The sequence below is a fragment of the Myotis brandtii genome, unplaced genomic scaffold, assembly GCF_000412655.1.
Source record: "Myotis brandtii unplaced genomic scaffold, ASM41265v1 scaffold56, whole genome shotgun sequence".
Classification (NCBI taxonomy): Eukaryota; Metazoa; Chordata; class Mammalia; order Chiroptera; family Vespertilionidae; genus Myotis; species Myotis brandtii.
The window spans coordinates 1,412,413-1,435,367 of NW_005370080.1; the positions used below are offsets into that span (position 1 = coordinate 1,412,413).

Genomic DNA, 22,955 nt, shown 5'->3' on the forward strand with positions numbered 1-22,955 from the left:
GTTTTTGTTGTGTTTTTGTTTGTTTGTTTGCTCACCAGCCTTATTCTCCAAGGCTTTTGGTATTCTCTTGATTAGAATTCTCTCCTTTCTTAGCTTTTATGATGATTTCTACAAGTTTATTTCTAATCCTCCTTAGTCTTCCTTCTTTGCTTGTCTCTTTCATTCTGTTTTTCCCATGGTGTTATCTTCCTCAGTACATTTAACTTTATAAAACAAGTCAAGTGCTCTTTCCTTTCCTTTCATAGAGTAACAACTTTGCTTTTTCTCAATCAGCATATAGCTCTCTTTTTATATCACCATCCTGTACAGTGCAGATGATTCTCATGTTTATATCCTTAGCTGCTTCCCCTCTTGAATATCATATACAGTCACTTCAGACTTGGACAAATTCTTAGCCTTAATAAAATGAGGGTGATGATAACACTGCCCTCATGGGGGATTGATCCATAATGAAGCCTTCAATAAATGTTAGAGGAGATGATAATTATAGCTCACAATTAAGTGTACATATAACTTTTCAAAGAAGTTAACTGTTTACTATTTAAATAGTCCATTGATTTAAATAGTCCTATATTTTAAATACAAAAGTCAGAATATGGGTATATTATTTACAACCTAATAATAAATTAGTGTTTGTTTTTATTTTCATGATCTTTTTCTTTTTTTCCAGGTTTTGAAAATTGTAGTAATGGTGTAATATCAAATAAAGCACATCAATCATATTGCCATAGTAAACACCAGTCAACTAATTTGAATGTACCAGAACTGAACAGTATAAACATGTCAAGATCACAGCAAATTAATAACTTCACCAGGTAAGTGATTTCTCTAGCTTTTACGTTACTATAAGCAGCCTAATTCAGGTGTTATCATGTTTAATAATTTGGAAAATTTGAGTTGTATGCTCAATAATGGAGGTCTAGGAATTCCCAAGCTCTTAGAGAAGAAAAGGTTAGGGAATAAGTTTCCCAAAGCTTTTCAATCTCTCAGTATGCTCATAGGCTCTTTCCTTTGTTCCTTCTTATTACTCTCCATTCCCTTGCCCTTATAGTGAGGTTATAAGGACAAATGCAGGGCTCTGCAGTCTACTTTTCCTGCCATCACAGTCCTATATAGATGATCACACACATGCCATTTGTTATGTTTCCAAGTTAAGTCAAAGTATTATATTTAACCTCTAGTTTTAACATATGACACGTTTACAACTATCTTTTCTCTCTGTGTATATTTTTTTGCTGTAAATGTATGTGGAATGTTTACTGACTTTCAATTAACTAATTTTATAAAAACTCTTATTTAAGAGCCTATCTTTCTGTAGCTTGATTATAGCAGATGTGGTTAAGTCATTTAGAACAGTGGTTGCCAACTGATGGTCCACAGACCACTGGTGGTCTGTGAGGTCCAAAAGGTTGGCAACCACTGATATAGAACATAGAGCATGAGGGTAGTATTGAGGACCGTTGGATGTCAGCCATTTTGCTAGGCAGGAAGAGCTTTGAGAGAAAAGATGACTATCCTGTATAATAAAAGGGTAATATGCAAATCAACTGAATGGCAGAACAACTGGTGCTATGGCTCACACTGACCACCGGGGGGCAAATGCTCAACGCAGGAGCTGCCCCCTGGTGGTCAGTGCGCTCCTGGCAGGAGCAGGCCTAAGCCGCAGCCAGACATCCCCTAAGGGCTCCTGGACTGTGAAAGGGCTGAGGGCTGAGGTGTGTGTCATTTTTCCCCCTCTCCCCCTCCTCCCAATGCACGAATGCCGTGCACTGGGCTTCTAGTATGTCATAGTATACTCAGGTTTAATGTTCATGAAATCTTTTTAAAGTTCCTGAAATGTAATCACCTGAATTTAATACTAGTGTGTGAAAGCAAAATCCTATGAATTCAGCCTGCCCAAATCATCTAGCATTTTAATCCTAATTTGGTTTAGAACTCATGTTATAACATTTTAAAAATAATTATAATGACCTTGGCTGGTGTGTCTCAGTTGGTTGAGCATTATCCTGTGCACTGAAAGGTTGCTGGTTTGATTCCTGGTCTGAGCACATGTCCAGGTTGTGGGTTCATTCCCCAGTTGGATTGTGTACAGGAGGGAACTAATCGATGTTTCTCTCTCTCTCTCTCTCTCTCTCTCTCTCTCTCTCTCTCTCCCCACCCCCTCTCCCTTCCTCGCACTCTAAAATCAATTTAAAAAATAACAAAAAATAATGGATAGACTTTACAATTTGATGTTGGTTTAGTCTTATAACATGAATTGATTGGTCACACTACATTTTGGGGAAATTGTTCATCAGTGCAGATTTTATCAAAGGAGAGAGAACCTAACTTTTAGCAAGGAATCTTAATGGAAATATGACTCCAGAAAAAGGAATATATGTAAAAATCTGTATTTGCAAATTTGGCAATTTATCAGAGTCTCCATGTTATCCTTCACAAGTGACCAAAATTTACTGAAGTAATGGTGTGTGGTACAGGCTATAATGGAGGTCCACAGAAGTCATATGAGAACAGTAGAAATAACTATCTTTTGCTGAGGAGGTCAGGGTAGTCTTTGACAGTAGAGATGACATAGTAAAAACAAAATTAGAATATTTAGTAGTAAAAATTATGTATGGGAATTTTAAAGGGTAAGATTTTAGTACTTTAGCATTAATAGAGCATTCTGCCATTTTTTGCAATCAGTTGGTGAGTTTTTCTCTTAAATACTATCCTCATGGCAGGAAGTTGCTAAAGGGACCTATTATTACCTGAGTTCAGGGAAGGAAATGTAACATAAGGGGTTGATGACACAGCATTCTCCCTTGTGTTCAGTATAAGAAAATAAGCTTTTAAATCCCCTTAAACTGTTCAACAGTAACAGTTATTTTATAGTTGGTAATGGCTTTCCTTGCAACAGTATTGTGTAGTAGGCAAAAATGGTATTAACTATGAAAACCATTTTACAGATGTAGAGCTGAATACCAAAAAAGTAAATGTGTGGGCTTTTTTAAAGGTCAATAATTAGTAGCTGGTAAGTTGCAGAACTGAGACTACTTCCCAGGATTTGTGACTTCCAGACTTGTGCTTTTTCCATTATACTTCCCTCTATTTGAAAGTCTCCTCTCCATGCTAATGTCTGTTCTAGTTAACGTTACTTCTTCCAGGATTTTTGCCTTGATTTATATCCCCTCCACATGTGTCACTCCTTGTGATTAACTTTTATCATAGTAATAGTCCTTTGCAATACAATAACTTTATTAGCTTTTAACAGGTAGTTTGCTCCTACAGGGCAGAGGCAGTTTCATTATATCGTTAGCACCTAACATGGAACATGAAGAACTTGGCTCAGGAGCTCTTGAATGTGTATTGAATGAAAGAATCCCTCTCAAATAGTATATTGAATTGTTTTCTTAAAAAGTGGTTTAGTATATCATTAAGATCACCAAAAGCTATGTTCTTAAGGATTTCTACTAAACATTGTTTTTAATGTTAATTTTTTTTAACAACTCTCAAAGGTCACCAATATAATACAAAGCTTTTCTGACTCATGGAGTTCTAAGGCAATTGCCACCTTCTTTATAGATCTCTGTCTTTTCACCAAATAGATTTTACTGATAGAAGTGTGCACATACCCACCCACACACACACGGTACTTAAACCACACACACGAGTCATGCAAGGTGTTAACCATCTCTGGTGGCATTATGCGTAGAGTGCTTTTTGTTCATCTGCATTCAATGTTCTTGGTTTTTCTAAGAAATGAATATCCCTTGCTTTTTTAATAGAAAAGTTCATTTTTATTTAAATATTTCCTAAATTTTCATCAAGTGTTTCCTTTTGGGCTGTGTAATCGTTATCTAGATCATCATAGGCGATTCTTAAAGATTAGGTATTTTTTGTTGCTTCCTGTGTGGATGAATCTGAAGGTCCTACATTATTATGTCCAAATGTAGTTATTGGCACATAGTTATTCTGTAAATGTAAAATGAGTGAAAATTGAAAACACCCTAAATATCCAAATCAACATTTTTAAATTAAGATTTGGCAATACTTTTGTATGTGTACTTTATTTCCCTTATCTCCAAGAGTACAACTTTGTTAAAAGTCAGCTACATATTTGGCTTTGAATATATTCAAGACTTAACTAAATACCTACTTTGAAGATTGCTTTTGTCTTATGAAATCATTTTTATAAGTAGGCTATGTAGTTGAGTAGTAATTTATTTTAAACTAAGCTGCAAGTATGCGATTTCTAAAATTAGGTTTGTTTTTTCATTTTCAGTAATGATGTAGACATGGAAACAGATCACTACTCCAATGGAGTTGGAGAAACTTCATCCAATGGTTTCCTAAATGGTAGCTCTAAACATGACCACGAAATGGAAGATTGTGACACCGAAATGGGTCTGCAGTGATATTTCTTACATTTTTAATAAAAAATGATGACTACAAGGTTATGTTTTTACTCGTACTGATTTACAGCTGATGAGCATAAATCAAATTTAAAGATAGTTGTATGTGCCATTGGATTTGATAATACACATTACTTCTCTTAAACTTTCTTGTGAGAGTGGGTTGCTAGACAGAGCAGAGTTACTTTATACTACTTTCTGAGGTTAAATGCTACAGAGTTTTCTTCGCTGTTAGCACTGTCATTAGTGCAGTGGTACCAACTTAGTGTTAAATATCCTTTAGAGCAGCGGTCGCCAACCAGTGGTCCATGGACCACTGGCGGTCCATGAGGTCTGAAAGATTGGTGACCGCTGCTTTAGAGGATATTTAAGGTTGGAGATATAGAAAGGTTTTATACTCATTTTGCTGTAGCCAATAAAGGCCAAATGGGTAGAGATGCTTTTATAAATTCTAATCAAACAGAATTTCTTAAATTCATTTAATGTGAATATATGTGACTATTCATAGTTCAGTGCCTGGCACTTAGTAGGTACTTAAGTGTGACTCCACCTCCTCTTTCCCCTAAATTAAACGTCATGCTTAATTTTACTTTCTTGACAACTTGTGTAGTAAACTGCATTGTAAAGTTAAACCATCAGCAAACTTTCCCATCAGTTGGAAAGTGAACATTATTAAAGCTTATAAATTCTTTGTCAGAATTCCATGGCCAACATTAGACTTCTTAGTATTTTGAGGTTAAAAGGTATTTTTTCAAATTGTTATGGGTATATATAAGAAACTACTTTATAAATGTAGTTATTATTTTATTATTTATACAACTACCTTGTTGTTGGGGATTATGTATTCTACTGTAGAAATCCTTTTTTCAAGCAAGGAGTATGATTAAAAAGGCAGCCTAGTTTTATTTTATCAGATAATCAGCAACTTAAAAATTCAAAGAGTAATTTGAGCATAGTGATTAAGAACAAGAGTTATACAGCCAAATTACCTGGATTCAAATTCTGCAACTGCCACTTACTAGCTGTGTAACCTTGGACAAGTTACTTAAGAGCTCTGTGTCTCAGTTTCTTCATCTGTAAAATGGATATTATAATAACTGCTTCATAGATCATTGTGACAATTAAATGAGCTAATCTGTGAAAAGCTAATAGAACAAAGTGCTTATTACATATCATCATAATCATTTGTGATTACATGTATTATTAGTAATTTAAATGGTTACATTATTAATCATTATTGTCAACCAAAATATATACCCTAAAATTATTTTCTAAAAGTAGTATTCTTCTGAGCGTAATGTTTTTATTGGAATTATTTAGCCTCTCTTAGCATCCAGGAATCATTTAATTCTGTCTCTATTCTATGGCAGTTAAAGTAGCCTGACAGGCAGTTACCAACTTTTTCTTTTTTTCTTAATGTTGCTTATTGTAGTTTTAGAGAATTGTGCTTAACTTTTTATAAAATTTCCCTTGACATATAGGTACATCCTAACACTGAGAAAGGTTGTCACCTGACTTTCAACTGCATGCTAGATATTGGATCCTAGACTCTTGAGACCTAGATAAAACATACCTTTTAACTGCAAAGTTTCATATTAAATTAAATAAATCTGCATATTTAGAGAAAAACATTAGGTAATAGTTACTAAATTAAACATATAAAATGTTATAAACAATTTATGTTCATTTCTCCATTGCACTTCATTCAGTAAGGTAGTAAAATACTTGTTTGTTTTGGTTACAGAAGTTGATTCAAGTCAGTTAAGACGCCAGTTGTGTGGAGGAAGTCAAGCCGCCATAGAAAGAATGATTCACTTTGGAAGAGAGCTACAAGCAATGAGTGAACAGCTGAGGAGAGAATGTGGCAAGAACACAGCAAATAAAAAAATGCTGAAGGTACATTTGTTTTCCCCTGAAAATATAAATGCATCAAAGGAACTAAATTGTAGTTTTGTAACACACAGAATAGAGCTAGAAATTCTTGTTGCACATGAACTCCTCCCTGGCTTCCTGTTTGAGAGTGAAAATGTTCTATGTGTTTGGGCAGTTCTGCTCTACTGGAAATAGCACTGGAGTTCAAGTAAAAAGTATGGATTCAATCCCCAATTGTGCAACCTGTCAGCATTGTGTGCACTTTGTCAACTTACTTTTCTTGGTCTTTTCTCAGCTATAAAATTGGCAAAGTTAGGAAAAAAGGGAGTATGCTGATAAAACTGTAAATTTGAGATGTTTTTATTTTAGTAAACGTTGCTCAGAGTTGTAGCAAATTGAAAGTCTAATATGTACATGGTTTTCATTTTGATGATGATTGGTGAAGGATTTTGGGTCATCTAGTTAATACATTTTCAGGTCTTTTCTAGTTAACATTTATGATAGCTAGTAAGATGGATACAATTTAAACAATTTAGTAAGTTAGGCACAATTTTGTGTATCATTTGAAGTTGGAGTTTTCTCCTACTTTAAGTCAGGATTGTAATTAGCTGTGGAGATGTTATTCCTTTAAAAGCTTCTTTCATACTCAAAAAAGTCCTACCAGCCCTGTAAGTCTATGAAACATTAACCTAGCCATTGTATATATATTTTTAATCCTGCGTTAGGTTTGTTATCAGAGAATTGCACGGGTGGAATTTCTCCGTTGCTAGTGGGAGTGGGGTTCTTAGGATATCTTGAGAAAAATAATTTCCTAAGACTCACGGGAAAATGAGATATATTGAAAGGTTTATTTGTGTGTTGTTATATCCCTTGGTTTGCAAAGTCCCATTTCCCTTAAACCAGTCTTGGAAAATATGCAGCTGGGGGTTCGGCAGAGCTAGAAGCAAAACCAGTGTCCAAAGTTTCTGTTCCATGGTGGAGTTGAGTCCAACAGTGCATCAGACTGATTGTAACCCATTAGTCCATTGTGTGGGCCTTGTGGGAGAATGCAGGGGAGCATGCCCCTGCAACAAGAGTGCTAAGAGAGCAGGAGGGCCAACAGAGCCAAACAAAGGGAGAAATCCCTTTGTTTAGGAGTCTAATGAATATCAAATCTTCCCACACTTGCAGTGACCATGCCTGTTCTGATCTATGGCTTATTCCCCGGTGTGATTGACAGACAAGTACCTTCCCACGTCACTCAGACCTGGAGAGCGTTAAGCTGCAGCTTCCTGGCAAAGCTGTGCAAATGGCATGCCTACATTATCTAGCCTTCTCTTTGCTTCTTTCTAGTTATTAATAACCAGGTTATTACAGTGGTATCAGGTTGGGCTCAAAGATGCTAAGTTATAAACATTTTCTCCTGAATTTTTGAAAGTTCAAAAAACCAAGGAGAGATTCATGTTGTGCTGCTTGGGTGTAATGTACGTAGTAGCAAAGGGCAAGGCTCCTGACTTCCCTTCCTGACTCAAACTGAGAGTCGGTGCACCAGTAGCAACACCTAGTAGCACTGAATATGGCATAAAGTTAGCAAAAATCATGCACCTATATATCTGCTTGATCTAGGATGGGTTAAGGAAACACCTATATACATCTCCAGTTAAAGGTATGCAGTCTTGTATTTTCAGTATCTGAGGTGGGAAGAGAGGTGTAGTCACTATACTTAGTACTTCATCTACTGGATAGCAAACTGCTATTCTAATAGTGATCATCAGCTCTTAAAGAAAAAGTTTAAAAGAAAATTGGTGGATTATGTGATTTAAGCTGTTTTTATTTTTAAACATTCATCCTTTTAAAAATAATTTTTATTGATTTCAGAGAGGAAGGGAGAGAGATAGAAACATCAGTGATGAGAGAGAATCACTGATTGGCTGCCTCCTTCATGCCCCCCCTGGGGATTGAGCCTGCAACCCGAGCAGGTGCCTTGACTAGGAACCAAACCATGACCTCCTAACTCTCAACCACTGAGCCACATGGGCAGCTATTTTTTGTTTAAAAAGTCATATCAGGGCAGAAGCAAGATGACGAAGGGGATGTCTTCGTTCAGCAAGCGCCGCAACAAGACGCACACGCTGTGCCAACGCTGCGGCTCCAAGGCCTACCACCTGCAGAAGTCCACCTGCGGCAAGTGCGGCTACCCCGCCAAGCGCAAGAGGAAGTATAACTGGAGTGCCAAGGCCAAGCGACGGAACACCACCGGGACGGGTCGCATGTGGCCCCTGAAAATCGTGTACCGCAGGTTCAGGCATGGATTCCGTGAAGGAACAACTCCTAAACCCAAGAGGGCAGCTGTTGCCGCATCCAGATCATCTTAAAGGATTTCAGTGATTAGTCGCGCAAATCTCAGTTTTCAAAAAAAAAAAAAAAAAGTCATATCAGACATTCATATACTATTAGGAAAATAGCTGTCCACATTTGCCCTATAAGATTATGAGTTCTTTGAGGTCAGGCTAGGCCAGCTGTGGGCAAACTACGGCCCGCGGGCCGGATCCGGCCCGTTTGAAATGAATAAAACTAAAAAAAAAAAAGACCGTACCCTTTTATGTAATGATGTTTACTTTGAATTTATATTAGTTCACACAAACACTCCATCCATGCTTTTGTTCCGGCCCTCCGGTCCAGTTTAAGAACCCATTGTGGCCCCCGAGTCAAAAAGTTTGCCCATCCCTGGTAGGCCTTTCCTTAACTCCTCCCCTTTTAAATATATCTTATGCATATAGAACCTAGGTATTCAATGAATGTTTATTCAATTGAGATTGAATTCATTTGAAAAGTATAACTGATTTTTCAAGATTGGGTATTTTCATCACTGTCAACTTCGTAGAACCTTTTCTCATATCAAGAGTGGCAAGAAGAAACTTATTTCTTGGCCCTTCTTAAGTTTATTTTAAGATAGCTAAAGTCATCCATTTAGGAAATTATTTTGCTAGATACCGAGGTTCTCAACCTTTTTGGTGTCTAGACACCTTAAGAAACTATTAAAGATCCTCAAAGAGTTTATTGATTTTACTACACTAGAAATTAGAACTAAAACTAAAAACAAGTCATTAGAAATAACAGTAAATCCATTAATTAAATATTTTTGTGGAAAAAAAACTATCTTCCCCAAAATGGGGGATAAATGAGAAGCATAGCATTGCTTTACGTTTTCACAAGTCTTTAATGTTAGTTTTAATCAAGATGAGCTGGATTCTCATACTTACCTCCACTATATAGTTTTGAGAGAAGGAGAAAGATAAAAGTAGTTTTCCAGTGTTACTATGAAAATAGTTTTGACTTCACAAAACCTTCTGAGAGGGCCTTGGACCCGTGTCCCTGGACTACACGTTAAGAACTGTTGTTTGAGTGGATATTTGGGAATATGAGATGATCCTAAGAATTCATAGACATTTTTTAGAGCAGGTCATCTGTTTTCTTGCTAAAACTTTATGCTAATTGAACATGATGAAGGAATGTGTGATTTCTGCAGTGCCTTTGAAAATTTAAGATTTCACTCAATCAGCTAACTGTCCTTGATTCCAGTTTGCATGAAGCTCAGAAAATGGCATTACATGGCCTAATCTCAAAAATATTCCTTAATTATATATTGAATTATGTGAAAGTGTAATTCATCTTCATCTAAAGAATGTAGATGGCTTTGATTTTGCATCTCTTGACTTTTAAGCAAATGCCAACTGCTTTAAAAGACTTCCTTTATGTTCTGAGCTGCTTTCCCATGCCCCAAACTTTTCTTGACCCAGATAGGAACGAGTAACTAATCTTGTAAGTACCTAAAGAACAAGGCTGAAGGATTTGAAGCAACGTAAGAGTAAAGGTTTTTGCCATAGTTGAAAATATTTACACTTTATTCCTTTTTATTCTTCACTTCAGATTACATGTGATGTAGGGGGGTATTTTTTATTTTTCTGGTTTGGTATAAACTGAATCATATACATATATATGGAAAGAATGGTTTGGTTAAAGTCAAAGGTAAGATTACCTAAAATGCTTTATGATAAGGTGCACATGTACAATATTTGCTTCCCTCAGTTGTGGAGTAACCGGCACATTGCAGCCCACCTGTGGTAAAATGGTAGGGAGTCCCTGCAGCAGTCCAGTTTCCCTTGACCTTTTTTCTAGTTTTGTCAGTCTTCCTTTCCTCTTTCCCTGCTGTCTTTTTGTTCCATACCTGTCTAAGCCTGCCAGAGGCTCCCTGGGAACTACCTGACTTTGGTCAGCAGCTATTTATTGAACTTACGCAGTGTGGCCAGGCACTGCTATAGGCAGTGTGGAGAATCGAATGTGCATGAGCAGCCCCAGCTAGCAGGACTTTTACTTCAGTAATTGAAGCAGTAGAGCCATTTAGACTCACTCTATTTATAAACTGCTACAGATTTTAAGGTAAATATTAGTAGTTTCAGAAACCTACCTAAATGAAATCACATTTCCCTCAGAAATTGTTGTCACTGAGGTAATATCCTATCTAATAATAGACAAACATGGTAATTGACCATACCTTCGCTACGCATCACATTGGCTAATCAGCGCGATATGCAAATTAACCGCCAACAAAAATGGTGGCTAATTTGCATACTACAGGCAGGGAGGGACAGTGCCATCCCGACTGCCCCGCCACCATCTGGGCCTGCTATCTGCGACCCGGGGCGGCGGGCATCCGTGTGTGACCGTGCGCGACCCTGGGAGGTGGGGCAGGCACTGAGGGATCGGGCCTGCCATCTGCCACCCGGGGAGCGGGCCTAAGCCAGCAGGTGGTTATATCCCAAGGGGTCCCAGACTGTGTGAGAGGGCAAGTGGGGCTGAGGGACACCCCCCACACACTACCCCTCCCCCGCCAGTGCACAAATTTTTGTGCACCGGGCCTCTGGTTTTTAAAATAAAAAGTAACCCATGATGTCTTTGGTTACCATCACCAATTAAGTTTTATAGCAGGATTTTTTTTTCAATATATTTTATTGATTTTTTTACAAAGAAGAAGGGAGAGGGATAGAGAGTTAGAAACATCGATGAGAGAGATCGATCAGCTGCCTCCTGCGCGTCCCCCAGTGGGGATGTGCCCACAACCAAGGTACATGCCCTTGACCGGAATCGAACCCGGGACCCTTGAGTCTGCAGGCCGATGCTCTATCCACTGAGCCAAACCGGTTCAGCATATAGCAGGACTTTAAACATTGAAGTTGCTTTGTTGATTTCATTCCCTTAGTAAAGGAAGATATGGTGCTAGGTATTTACTACTGGGAACTTGATGCTGTTAACCTTTTTATTTTTTAAGGTTTTGTTAGTTTTCTTGATTACAGCTTCACTCTGCTTCTAAACTGTTTCATAGTGTTGCTGTGTGATTCTTCTATAATCAAGTCTAATCTATACCACTCCTGTATTTAAAACTCCATTGCCTTATTAGCCAAAAAAAAATTCAAGCTTTTTAGTGTTTTCAGAGGCAATTTAGGATTTAACCCCTTACCCATGGTTCCAGCCATGCCTTTTTCTCCTTTCGCTCAGCCTGTGTCCATGTAGCTTGCGCCTATTTCTGTGATTACATCATGTGACACAATACACTGTACGTTAATAAGCAATATGCTATGTTATTTATGTGTCTGTTTTTTCCACAAAACTATGCGAGTCCTTGAAACAGTGACAAGGTCCCGGTGATCGTGTGTCCTCAGTTGTCTGGCTGCTGTGTCCAATAAATATTTGTTTGAATTGTACTGAAAACAATAGGGCAGAATTTCGGACTTTTTTCCTCTTAAAATTTATATTGAAAATTAAAAGGGACTTCTCTTACTAAAAGAAGTACATACAGTAAGTACTAGCTGTGTGATCTTAACTTCTTACTGCCTCAATTCGCATCCCTGTATGATGAACATTATAGTATCCACCTCATAAGGATTTTGTGAGGATTAAATAAGATGATCCACATTAGTGCTTAAAACATTGCCTCATACAATGTTAGTGCATAATAAGTTACTACCATCATTATCATTGTGTTTTTGTTAAGGTGTAAACAGAAAAATGGTCTTGATTTAAGATTTGAGACATTTCACCTTTTTGGTAGCATGTCCGCATATATAGACCCAAGAGGATAGTTTTGTGCTTAAAATTTTTATGTACCAATTATTCCCTGGACAATTCTTTAGAATATCTTTTAAAAAATTTTTTGGGGATGGTACCTCATTACATAGTTGTGGGGTAAATTAAGACTTGAGCCAAGCTCAGTCTTTAGAAGTAATGTGGTTGATTAGAGTTAGCTTTATAGGATATAGACTATTAATATTCTTTCCATCAATAAATTGGGATTGGGGGCATTCAGGAAATACAACCTAAGTAGCTTTGTGGGATGCATAAAATACCTTAAAACTGTAAAAAGCAGGTCTTGTGATCAGCAGGTGTGTGAAGCTTCTTCCCTATATCAAGCACCTATCAGTAACTACAGGGGATTCAAAACAGTATAATTTTTTTAATCTTCAGAGAACTTTCATTATAATAATCGGGGTGAGAAGTCTGATGTGAAATACTTAGTAATAACGACAGTGGGGACCCACATGTTTGTTTAGAGACAGACGTATTCCCTGTCTGGTAGCCGTGGACTGATGGCACAGCTTTGCTTTATGGACAATTCTTCCCTTATTTCCACAATATATAGGCCAGTTTGGATGAGAAAGGGTAAGAATACAGTTGACCAGGAAGCCTTTCCCCCACCTCTGCTCTCTCAGAACACTAATAAGATACTGAGAGGAATGCTGGAGCTGTACCTAGGAGATAATCACCTTTGGGAATCTCAGTCTTCCACACTTCCAGAGTCAGCATTTTGAAAGTTGTTACTGAATTCACTGATTTACAATTTCCTCAGCACCTCTCCATGTATGTGTTCTGAATTGGGAAGGTGCCCTGTATCTAACTATAACTATATCTGTACCTATATTATAATATTACTCCAGATTAGGGTATTCCCTTTGGCAAAATAATAATACATCATTTATTGAAAGATTAGAATGAACCAACATTGCTAATTTCATTTAGCTCATTGTGAAATATGACCTCTTATAATCCCCATTACACAAATGATGAAACTGATACTTAGGTCATTAATTGCTAAAGGCTACACTAATGATGCAGGCTGGTGATTGATGTCAGTGTCTGAAACCACTGTGTGTGTGCCTCCCATTAAAAAAAGTCATTTGAAAAGACTATGATGTGTCAGCTATTTTAGGGGGAGGAGGGGTGGCTTGAAGATGGTTGGATAAAGGTGGGCCCTATCCTTTTTATGTCAAATTCATATCAGTGGTAATAAATTATAAAGTATCTGAATGTTTTGTCTTCCTCTTTAACTTAACCAGTATTAGCCTATTTCACAGGAATTCGTTCTTTCAATTTTTAGTATTTGTTCCTGCTCTGTATGTATTGTAGAGATAGGGGGAAGATAATGAGAATGTATTTACAAAAAGAATGAAAAATTAGGCTTTGGTTCATAATCTAGTAAATGGGTTTAAATGTCACAGTAGTCTAGTGCCTTAAAGCTGTATTTAGTGTCTCAATTTGTAACCGTGTTGAGCATAGTAGTTGAACTATTTGAACTAAAAACCAAATTGCTGTTTTCAACAGGATGCATTCAGTTTACTAGCTTATTCAGATCCTTGGAACAGCCCTGTTGGAAATCAGCTTGACCCAATTCAGAGAGAACCTGTATGCTCGGCTCTTAACAGTGCAATATTAGGTAAGTAAAGCTAAAAAGCACAACTCCAACTAGATACTTTGAATGTTTGAGGTGGTTATTTGTGTTGGCATTTTATATTTTAATAAAATCATAAGGGAAAGGTTTTCTACATTTTAAAATTAAGATTACCTTAGAATATAGTAACCTTCCTCCATTATTTTAGTTCCAGATTAAATGGATTCAAATGGACTAAAAACAGTACATTGGGATGCATCCTTTTTATGTCAAACTCATATTAGTGGTAATTGGGAAGTTTGGAAATTAGAAATTTTTGTGTGTGTGTATGTAAACATTTCTGGCCTGAGCCACCCATTTTACAGCTCCCACCATGCTTCAAGTACAGGCACAAAGGGGCTTCCAGGTGACTTGCAAATGCCCCGTCACTACTAACCCTTTGAGTCAAATTATAGTTGCATTAAAGTTAAGCATATTCAACTACATGCCCTTACCAAATAAAAAGTGTGTGAGGAAGAGAACAGCAATTTAAATAAGCTTAGCCAGGGGTGAGCATGAAGTGAAAAATTGGAATTTGATGTTTCCCTGGTTGATTGCCATTCCTATGAGCAGCTCACTACAGAATATAATTATATTATTTACATGTTGAACACATACTCTTTTTATATGAATTATGTAACTGTATATTTTGTGCATTTATATTTAAACTCTATAGGGTTAATTATGTAAAACTATGTTTTAATTTCTGGGCAATTCTTTTCAGTAATTCAGATAAGAGTGATTTTTTTCACCTGACTTTTTCTAATTCCCCAGATAAAATGGGACTCCAGTTTACAAAACTTTTATGTGCAATTTGGCCCTGTTAGGATTCGGGGCTTTTAGCAACATGCTTCAAACTATTTTAGGTAGATAGAACAGTTTCACAGAGTAAAGGGTATTTAGACCTGGAGACTTGTAATGAGGGCCTGGGCCCTCATATGGCCAGAATATAAAGCAAGCAACATATTTGAGCCTTAAATCTGTATTTTTTTCCTTATAAAACTCATTTTTAACTCGTGTTAAGGTCTCATACAAGTTTTGGAATAAGAGTAATATCTTTGTGTTATAGTTTTTCTTAAATTTAGAACTTGTATATAATGAATGATGTGAGTTTTCATTGTTTAATTGTGTTGTAATTTCTTTGGTTATGAAATTAATGTAGCTCTGCTAGTAAAGAAAAAAAAGCTTAGTATCAGTGCTGGGATTGTAGGGCAAATTATGATTTGCTATACTTATATATTTTTAAGTGACAGTATCAGTAATCATGAAGCCCTATCATTGCTTTGCATTTAGGTACCACTCAGACCTGGAAAAATTTGAAAGTAACCAGTTTTCCTAAAACAGTTTTCTATATCTTGTGTTCTTCAAGGGGATTAAATTTTAAAATAGTACATTACTTGGGACATTATCCATATATTATGTATTATATATTGTACTATGCATTATGTAGGTTCACCCACAAATAGTCCTTAAATTTAATAAGATTATTAAACTGCAGTGGGGGTTTCTGCATATCTATAAATTCTAAATTATGTAATCTATAAATAGTGCTTGAAGTTTTATTAATTGTATGTAATTCTTGCAAATTTTATATCCAAAAAAATTTTTTTAAATGTTTTTGTTGATTTAAAAGAAAGGGGAGAGGGAGAGAGAGATAGAAACATCAGTGATGAGAGAGAATCATCTGTTGGCTGCCCACATTGGGGACCACAACCTGGGCATGTGCCCTGACCAGGAATCAAACCGTGACTTCCTGGTTCATAGGTAAATGAATGAGCCACACCGGTGGATGGGCTAAAAAAAATTTTTAAATGCTTTTATTTGGCCTCACCTGGCCAAATAAAATTGTAATAAAGTACCTCCAGATACTTACCTTTCAACAAGGTTATTTCCCTGAAAACATTCAGGAGACATTTTTGAAAGGAATTAATTCAAATTAAGGCAGAATTATTTAAAATTATAAAGTCAACCCTGTGTAGAGTTGGCAAAAAAAAAAAAAGTTTATCACTATCAAAATTTAGCTAACTAGCATCTTGCCACAGGATAGCCAGTATTTTAGTAATCTTAACCCAAAGACCTTTTCAAACTACTCCTTCTCACCAATCTGTGTATATTTCTTTGCATAGTCTTATTCTTAATCATATCTTCTTTCCTCTTGTACTTTAAATCCTGAACTTGCTTCATTATTTTTGCTTCACTCCTTCTAGAACAGTGGTCACGACCCCTTTGGGGGTCAAACGACCCTTTCACAGGGGTCGCCTAAGATCATCAGAAAACACATATATAATTACATATTGTTTTTGTGATTAATCACTATGCTTTATGTTCAATTTGTAACAATGAAAATACATCCTGCATATCAGATACTTACATTATGATTCATAACAGTAGCAAAATTACAGTTATGAAGTAGCAACAAAAATAATTTTATGGTTGGGGGTCACCACCACATAAGGAACTGTATTAAAGGGTCACGGCATTAGGAAGGTTGAGAACCACTCTTCTAGAACTTTTCTTTCTCTGAGATTACAACCTTTGAATTAAGTCATATGGAGCCTTACTAGTCATTTATCACTGTTTTGGCCCTTTGTTAACGGACCATTACTTTTATTAATTGGGAATCTATATAAATTTAAAATTCATCTATTCACAAGGAAAAAGTACCAGCTTCTATAAGTTTGGCCATTTTCATCATTCGTTCACTTTTTTTCATTTCTAGCAAAGAACAGATATTATTATTTGTACTATAACTGTCTGACAAATTTCTGGTATGTAGAACCCTGAATATTTTGATAGTTAAAATGTTTGAACTATCAATTGTAAATTACCCCTCCAAAATTGTAAGTAATTTTGCTCTATTGTCTCTCATGGTGACCATCACCCCTTGCTCCTTACCAACCCAAATAACATTTACCAATATGCTTTGGGAACAATTAGGCGGCCTCAGTTGTGTTCTATCCCCAGAAGAATCCATCAATGAAACTTAGTGAAGCCCTGGTGCCTTTTTCTAACTTAGTCAGATAGAAGAGAAATACTAAATATTCCTTATGCCCCCATTAAAATAGCAGCCAAAATATATATTTCCCATCATAGTTAATATGGAAGTAAAAGATTTAGAGTATCTAATGCTTTAAAAGTCTAATTCTGCAAGAATTTTCCTTATAGTTGAATACCTAGTACCTTGTCAGAGTAGTATTTCCAAGGTAATTAATCATTTGCTTAGAAACTATCTTTGCTAGTTAAGAGTGACATATATATTGATAATTTTGTAGATAATGCAATATTTTCCTGAAAAAGTTTAAAATGTCTTGCTAATTGCTATTTTCATTTTTAATCATTTTTCCTCAGAAACCCACAATCTGCCAAAGCAACCTCCACTTGCCCTAGCAATGGGACAGGCCACACAATGTTTAGGACTGATGGCTCGGTCAGGAATTGGATCCTGTGCATTTGCCACAGTGGAAGACTACCTACATTAGCTATGCATTCAAGGAGCTCACACTTATATTGTGGCATATAGTCAACATGGAAGTAGACCAGGTCTGCTGATTTGAAATTTAGATTTTTTTAATTATGTACTGGGGACAGGTTTTTGTCGCTTTACATTGCTTCCTAGTTTACAGCATGATGCAAATGATTTTCTAACTTAGTGTTAGGAGAAATTATTTTCCATCTTTAATCTCTTAGTTGTCTAAGAGTTAAATATTACTGAATCTCAGACGTTCAAATTTATCATCACAAATCCTTTAAAACAATTACCTAAAAGAAACCAAAATATCCTGCCTTCTTTGTTGGGGGGCGAGGGGGGGAAGGAAATGGAACAAGTTGTGTTGTGTTAGCATGTGGGTGATGTAAATTTCAAATTGGAAGATGTTCCGACCCCCCACTCACATATAAACATTCAATCAGTGTAACTTGCAAAATGCATAAACATCTGACAGTTTGAATTTATAGTGTTGATGGAAGAAATCATTTTTAATGTGTACTGTAAAACTTGAAATACTCAGGAGCTGAGTGAATATGTTTGTTGCTACTTACAATCCCGACCTGTTAGTCCCAGTAGTTTTGTTTTAACATGGTCTTTTCAACTTTGTTTCCTGTTTAACTACCAACGAATTCTGTTGTAGACTCACAAGTTTAACTTGTATTATAACAGTATTATATGTCAACGGTGTGGTTATGACCTTTATTTATATAAAAACCAAATATTTAGTCAATTTACTGTGTCTTAATTTAATCTTTGTACACCTTCCATTTTTAAGTGCTTAAATGAGTACTATATTGCAATAAAAATGTAGTGATATAATTAACCAGCCATTAAAAATTTACTTCTACAGATATTAGTGTGAACTGAATTTATATATTAGGTACTTACCTATTTCTTATGATTAATATAAAATTAGAGCTTAATGAATAATTTTTACTCTAAGTCTGAATTCTATAACCTAAAACTGTTCAGTTTACTAGCCTCCCTGTATTAGAGTCAGACCTGATAATGTGGGTGACACAGAAAGAAAGGGGAAAATTAATGTCCTTATTTTCATAATCACAATAAAGACAGGTTACTTGACAGTAAAGCAAACCCCCAAACCAGTTAAAAGTAAAATTTAAACAAGCTGTTCAAGAGGATGACCATACACTTTGGCTATTATTTTGTACACTGAGGTTTGAATCTTCTTTAAGTAGGTATTTATCTACACTTAGATATTGCATTTTCACAGCTACTTCTTTCTCATTCTGTATTTTGTGAAGCAAATTCTCATCAGTAGCACCAAAACATCTGAGACTCTAAGGCATCTGTGAGCTGCAGTTGGAAAGACTTCCTGGATATCCATTTCTCTTCCTCCCTGCCATTCCTGCCACAACACACCCACACTGTGGACTGGGAAGAGGGGTAAAAGAGGTGCCATTAGCAGTATCGTTTGTATTCAATTAAATGGATAAATATTTATAAAAAGAAAGGAAGACAATTCCTTTTAAATTGCTATTTCTTCCAGGACCCTCAAAGACTAAAGGCACAATTGTATTCCAGAAGGATGAAATGTGATGGGGTACTTCCCCAAATAGATTTATGACTTGTAATCCTTTAAAATGATTTATTAGATTTTTAAAGACAAATTAATCTTCTAAACTAAATAACTGCAAGTTCCATACATACAAAGTTCTCATTCTTCATTTAGCTTTGATTTACTTCTTAGAAGTTTTCATCTTTCTGACCATCCACCGTCTTTTAAACCTCTTGGCATTTTGTTTTTTCTGGGTTCCTAGAATAGAAAGTTTGTGCAGTAAGAATATTAGAGAGAAAATATTCCCAAAAAAGAATTAAAAACTTTTCAAGATCCTCTATATCAGCGGTTCTCAACCTGTGGGTCGTGACCCCTTTGGGGGTCGAACGACCCTTTCACAGGGGTCTCCTAAGACCATGGGAAAACACACATATAATTACATATTGTTTTTGTGATTAATCACTATGTAATTATGTTCCATTTGTAACAATGAAATTGGGGGTAACCACAACATGAACTGTATTAAAGGGTCGCGGCACTAGGAAGGTTGAGAACCACTGCTCTATATGAATATAAATACTAAAATTAGGTCTATTAAATTAGATTTTATGTCAGATATACATACATACTTATACTGACCTATTTTCCAGAAGCAACTTAAAAAATATTAATATAGAAGCCATTATAAGAAAAAAAGGTAATTCATACTTGAGTATTTGCTATTTCCTTAAAAGGAATATTATTCCATATATAAAACTATCATAACCAAGAAAATAAAGCTGGACCTTACCCCAACCATTATTCAAAAACTGGACTGCAGCCTTTTTCACTGGTAACCTCTTATTGTTAAGAGACAGGAACTTATTTACTACAAAAGAGAATTATTGATCATTTCTTTGTTTACTGATACAAAAAGTGAGAAAAACAGCCCATAAGGAAATTACCAGTAGTTCTGTTGGTTCCTGGGCCATACAAAGAATTATGTATGAAGGCTTTGGCTGCTTGTTGCCTTGAATCTCTCAGATCTTGATCTTTTAGCCTTAGAGCCACGTAGCTTTTATTCTGGCTGGTAGTCAAAACAAAAAGTCAAAATGAATGAGGTTGATAACATGCTTAAAGTATTTTTCTTAGTTGTCTCAAAAGGTGAAAACAAAATGCAGATAGGATAATAAATAAAAAATAAATTCCAGGGCTGTTTTATAAGAAATGGGCTAATACATTTTAGTAAGCAAAATATTTTGTTTTTATTCACATTTTAGTAAGAGCAAATATTTTGTTTTTATATAAGTATCACAACTGGTTTTCCAGAGGATCCAATCTGAAACTGCTACTAATTAAAATGTTTTCCTACGTAAGCCAACACTTTTCTCAAAAAGTTACCTTTATATCCTACATGAAAAAAAGACTCTTCTTACCCAATAGACTGTACTTTTTCTTTAGCTTTCTTGGACTCACTTCCTTTTTCACATTCTTCATTTTTCTTCTGCAAACTATCTAAAAAATAAAAAAAAGTTTTATTTCTAGTTAGCACTTACATAAAAATAAATCAAGAACATTTCCTGGAGTTCATTGTTAAATATCTACTCACACCAACTTGTAAGAAATAAGGCAACAGGCCCAAACTAAACGTGGCCAGCCATTCCTATTCCCAATAACATTGGACTACAAATGCTCTTGACACTTACATGAGGTTACTTAATTTAGAATAGTTCATACCTTCTTTTAACTTTCCTGGTGATTTCTTTATGCTAAGGGAGAACACAAAAACACTGATTGGAATGGCAGACAGCCAAGATTACTCAACTCATTACAGTTAAATCTGATTTTACAAATAAGATACCCCCTTTCATTACCACCACCCTCAGTTTTGACTCAGGATCTTTAATCAGTTTTAGAAAGCAAGTCACCCCCAAAATTCATGGCCACCAATTCCCAATCAACAAACTAGTATATATTGGATGGGAGTATCTTCTCAGAATTTAAAATTTGAAAGCATATCAACAGGCTTCAAAGAAGCAGATTGCTGTGGTTAATGGAGTTAAAGTGAAAGGTGAAATACAAAGTGGAAAGTGGTAGGCCTCATTTTTATTTGGAGAAGTCACAAAGGAATAATTCAACAGTTCAAGCACAAGAGACAAGCAGGGAGATGGACTAGGCTCAAGGAATCTGGTCTGAAAAATGACAAAACAGGATGAGATGCCTATACCATGCACAGTAGAAAAGCTACAAGGAGGAAGTAACGGGGTGGGTGGAGTGAGAGAATGAGAGGTGACATGAGTTTGGTTTTAAAGGATAAAAGGGGAATCTGCCACCAAATACATTTGTTTTTATGTTTAATGTATTCAAGATCTGAATAACTGTTAAAGTTCTACAGGACATTTGAAAACCAGGTCAAAGATATAGGTCTAAGCATTAAGGGGAGAGAAGAGAAAGACAAATATTTACAAGTTTAAATTGAGTAAGGTTTGACTGACTTCATGGGATAGATGAGGAAGAGGATGACTATGACATTTGCTTCAAACATTCAGTGGGTGGCAACGCTGCTGAATGAAATGGGGAACAAGGAGGAAGGGCAGGTTGGTGGCAGGTAAGGCAAGTATGGGTCAAGTTGAGTTTTAGGAGGAGCCTGCAGGTACATGTCTGATAAATTATCACTGACTGATAAATTTCAAGGCGCCTGTCTTATTCACCATTTACCCTGCCTGGTACAATGACAGATACACAACAATTGTTGAATAAATACTCTCGGATCAGGAACTCAGAAGCTAGCGTTGGCAGTGGGAATGAACAAAAAGAAATGGGGAAAGACTGCAAAGAGGTAAAATACTTCCATCTTGCACAGCAAATTAAAAAACCTGTATAATTGAAGCCTTATTGTCTAATTTAGTCTTTATTATTTCTTTAATTATGTGGATCCAAATAAATGCTCCAATATGTATCTCAAAGATGGGTGTATGTAAGCAAGTAATATAACAAGATCCATTACTTACTCTGTCTGTGAAGCGGTAGTTAACTTCTCTAGAACAGTGTCTGGAAGGAGTTTCCTTTTCTTAAAGACAGTTTAAAAGAATAGCGTGAGGTACATGACAACATACCTGGGTTGCTTGTGACGTTACAGGCTTGGGGATGGCCTTCTATCCTAGGCAAATAAAGAATGTCGGCTGCCCGCTGCCCCCCACTGCCTCCAAGCTGGGGGGAAACTGCGGTCACGGAGCTCAGAGCCCGCTCGACACTGTGGGGAAGACCCGGTGAAGACTGGACAGGGCGCCCGACCCTCCCGTCACCGCGCAGCCCGAGCGCAGTTAGGTCATGTCCCCCCGGAGTCAGCTCCCTGCGGCCCATCTGCCAAACACCCGACAGCAGAGCAGTCGCCGTCGGCACCGCCCTGAGTTTCCAAAGCACCTCAGCCAAGTCCAACAGCAACCCAGCGACACAGATAAACTACCGCCGGCGAGAAGCGACTGAGATGTCCCGGCGAGCTGAATGCAGGGCCGGCATTTAACCGTATGATTTCAAATTCACAGCTCTCCCCGCTCCCATTTTTAAGCGGTGGGCAGCAAAGAGTACGAGCATCTTTGTTTTCACCGATGTCTGAAGAAACAGGGCTTTCCCCCCACCTCCATATCCTACCAGCTTTGCAACAAGCACGGGAATTCCACCCCAAGCCGGGTTCTTTTAAAAAAGGAGATGCCTCCCTGCAACTCGAACCTTTTGTTCAATGAACAGCTCCTCGCGCCGCTTCCTCTTCTCCTTCAGGAGTGTTTTATCCCTGAGAGAAAGGGAGACAAGTCAGTGCGAGGACAGACAGTGGGACGGGAGGGACGGTTCTCCGGCCCCGCCGTGCGCTCCCGACCTGCGCGCCGTCTCCCGGACTCGCCGCTCCTCTTCCCTCGCTTCCGCCTGGGCGCTGGCGAAAGTCAGTTCCTCTGGGGCCTCCTCTTC

General features: G+C 36.9%; 2 protein-coding genes and 1 pseudogene across 3 annotated transcripts in view; 2 read left to right on the plus strand and 1 right to left on the minus strand.

The window, feature by feature from the left end:
• Positions 1–18,345, plus strand: part of RANBP9 (RAN binding protein 9) — a 79,466-nt gene extending 61,121 nt beyond the window's left edge. The window contains exons 9-13 of the mRNA XM_014549552.1: positions 671–815; positions 4,265–4,386; positions 6,139–6,290; positions 13,902–14,013; positions 17,356–18,345. Of these exons, the coding sequence (XP_014405038.1) occupies positions 671–815; positions 4,265–4,386; positions 6,139–6,290; positions 13,902–14,013; positions 17,356–17,486 (662 nt within the window). The 3' untranslated portion in view covers positions 17,487–18,345. The remainder of the gene's footprint in view (positions 1–670; positions 816–4,264; positions 4,387–6,138; positions 6,291–13,901; positions 14,014–17,355) is intronic.
• LOC102260660 lies at positions 8,312–8,656 on the plus strand (annotated as a pseudogene). Its single transcript, XR_001364460.1, has one exon. The product of XR_001364460.1 is annotated as a 60S ribosomal protein L37 pseudogene (transcript).
• A 743-nt stretch (positions 18,346–19,088) lies between the features above and the next one.
• The window catches only part of NOL7 (nucleolar protein 7, 27kDa), a 6,022-nt gene continuing 2,155 nt past the window's right edge, over positions 19,089–22,955 (minus strand). Inside the window, exons 2-9 of the mRNA XM_005878439.2 lie at positions 22,867–22,951; positions 22,722–22,782; positions 22,004–22,062; positions 20,730–20,761; positions 20,429–20,507; positions 19,958–20,079; positions 19,804–19,881; positions 19,089–19,271 (exon numbers count right to left, since the gene is read on the minus strand). Coding sequence (XP_005878501.2) covers positions 19,195–19,271; positions 19,804–19,881; positions 19,958–20,079; positions 20,429–20,507; positions 20,730–20,761; positions 22,004–22,062; positions 22,722–22,782; positions 22,867–22,951 — 593 coding nt within the window. The 3' untranslated portion in view covers positions 19,089–19,194. The remainder of the gene's footprint in view (positions 19,272–19,803; positions 19,882–19,957; positions 20,080–20,428; positions 20,508–20,729; positions 20,762–22,003; positions 22,063–22,721; positions 22,783–22,866; positions 22,952–22,955) is intronic.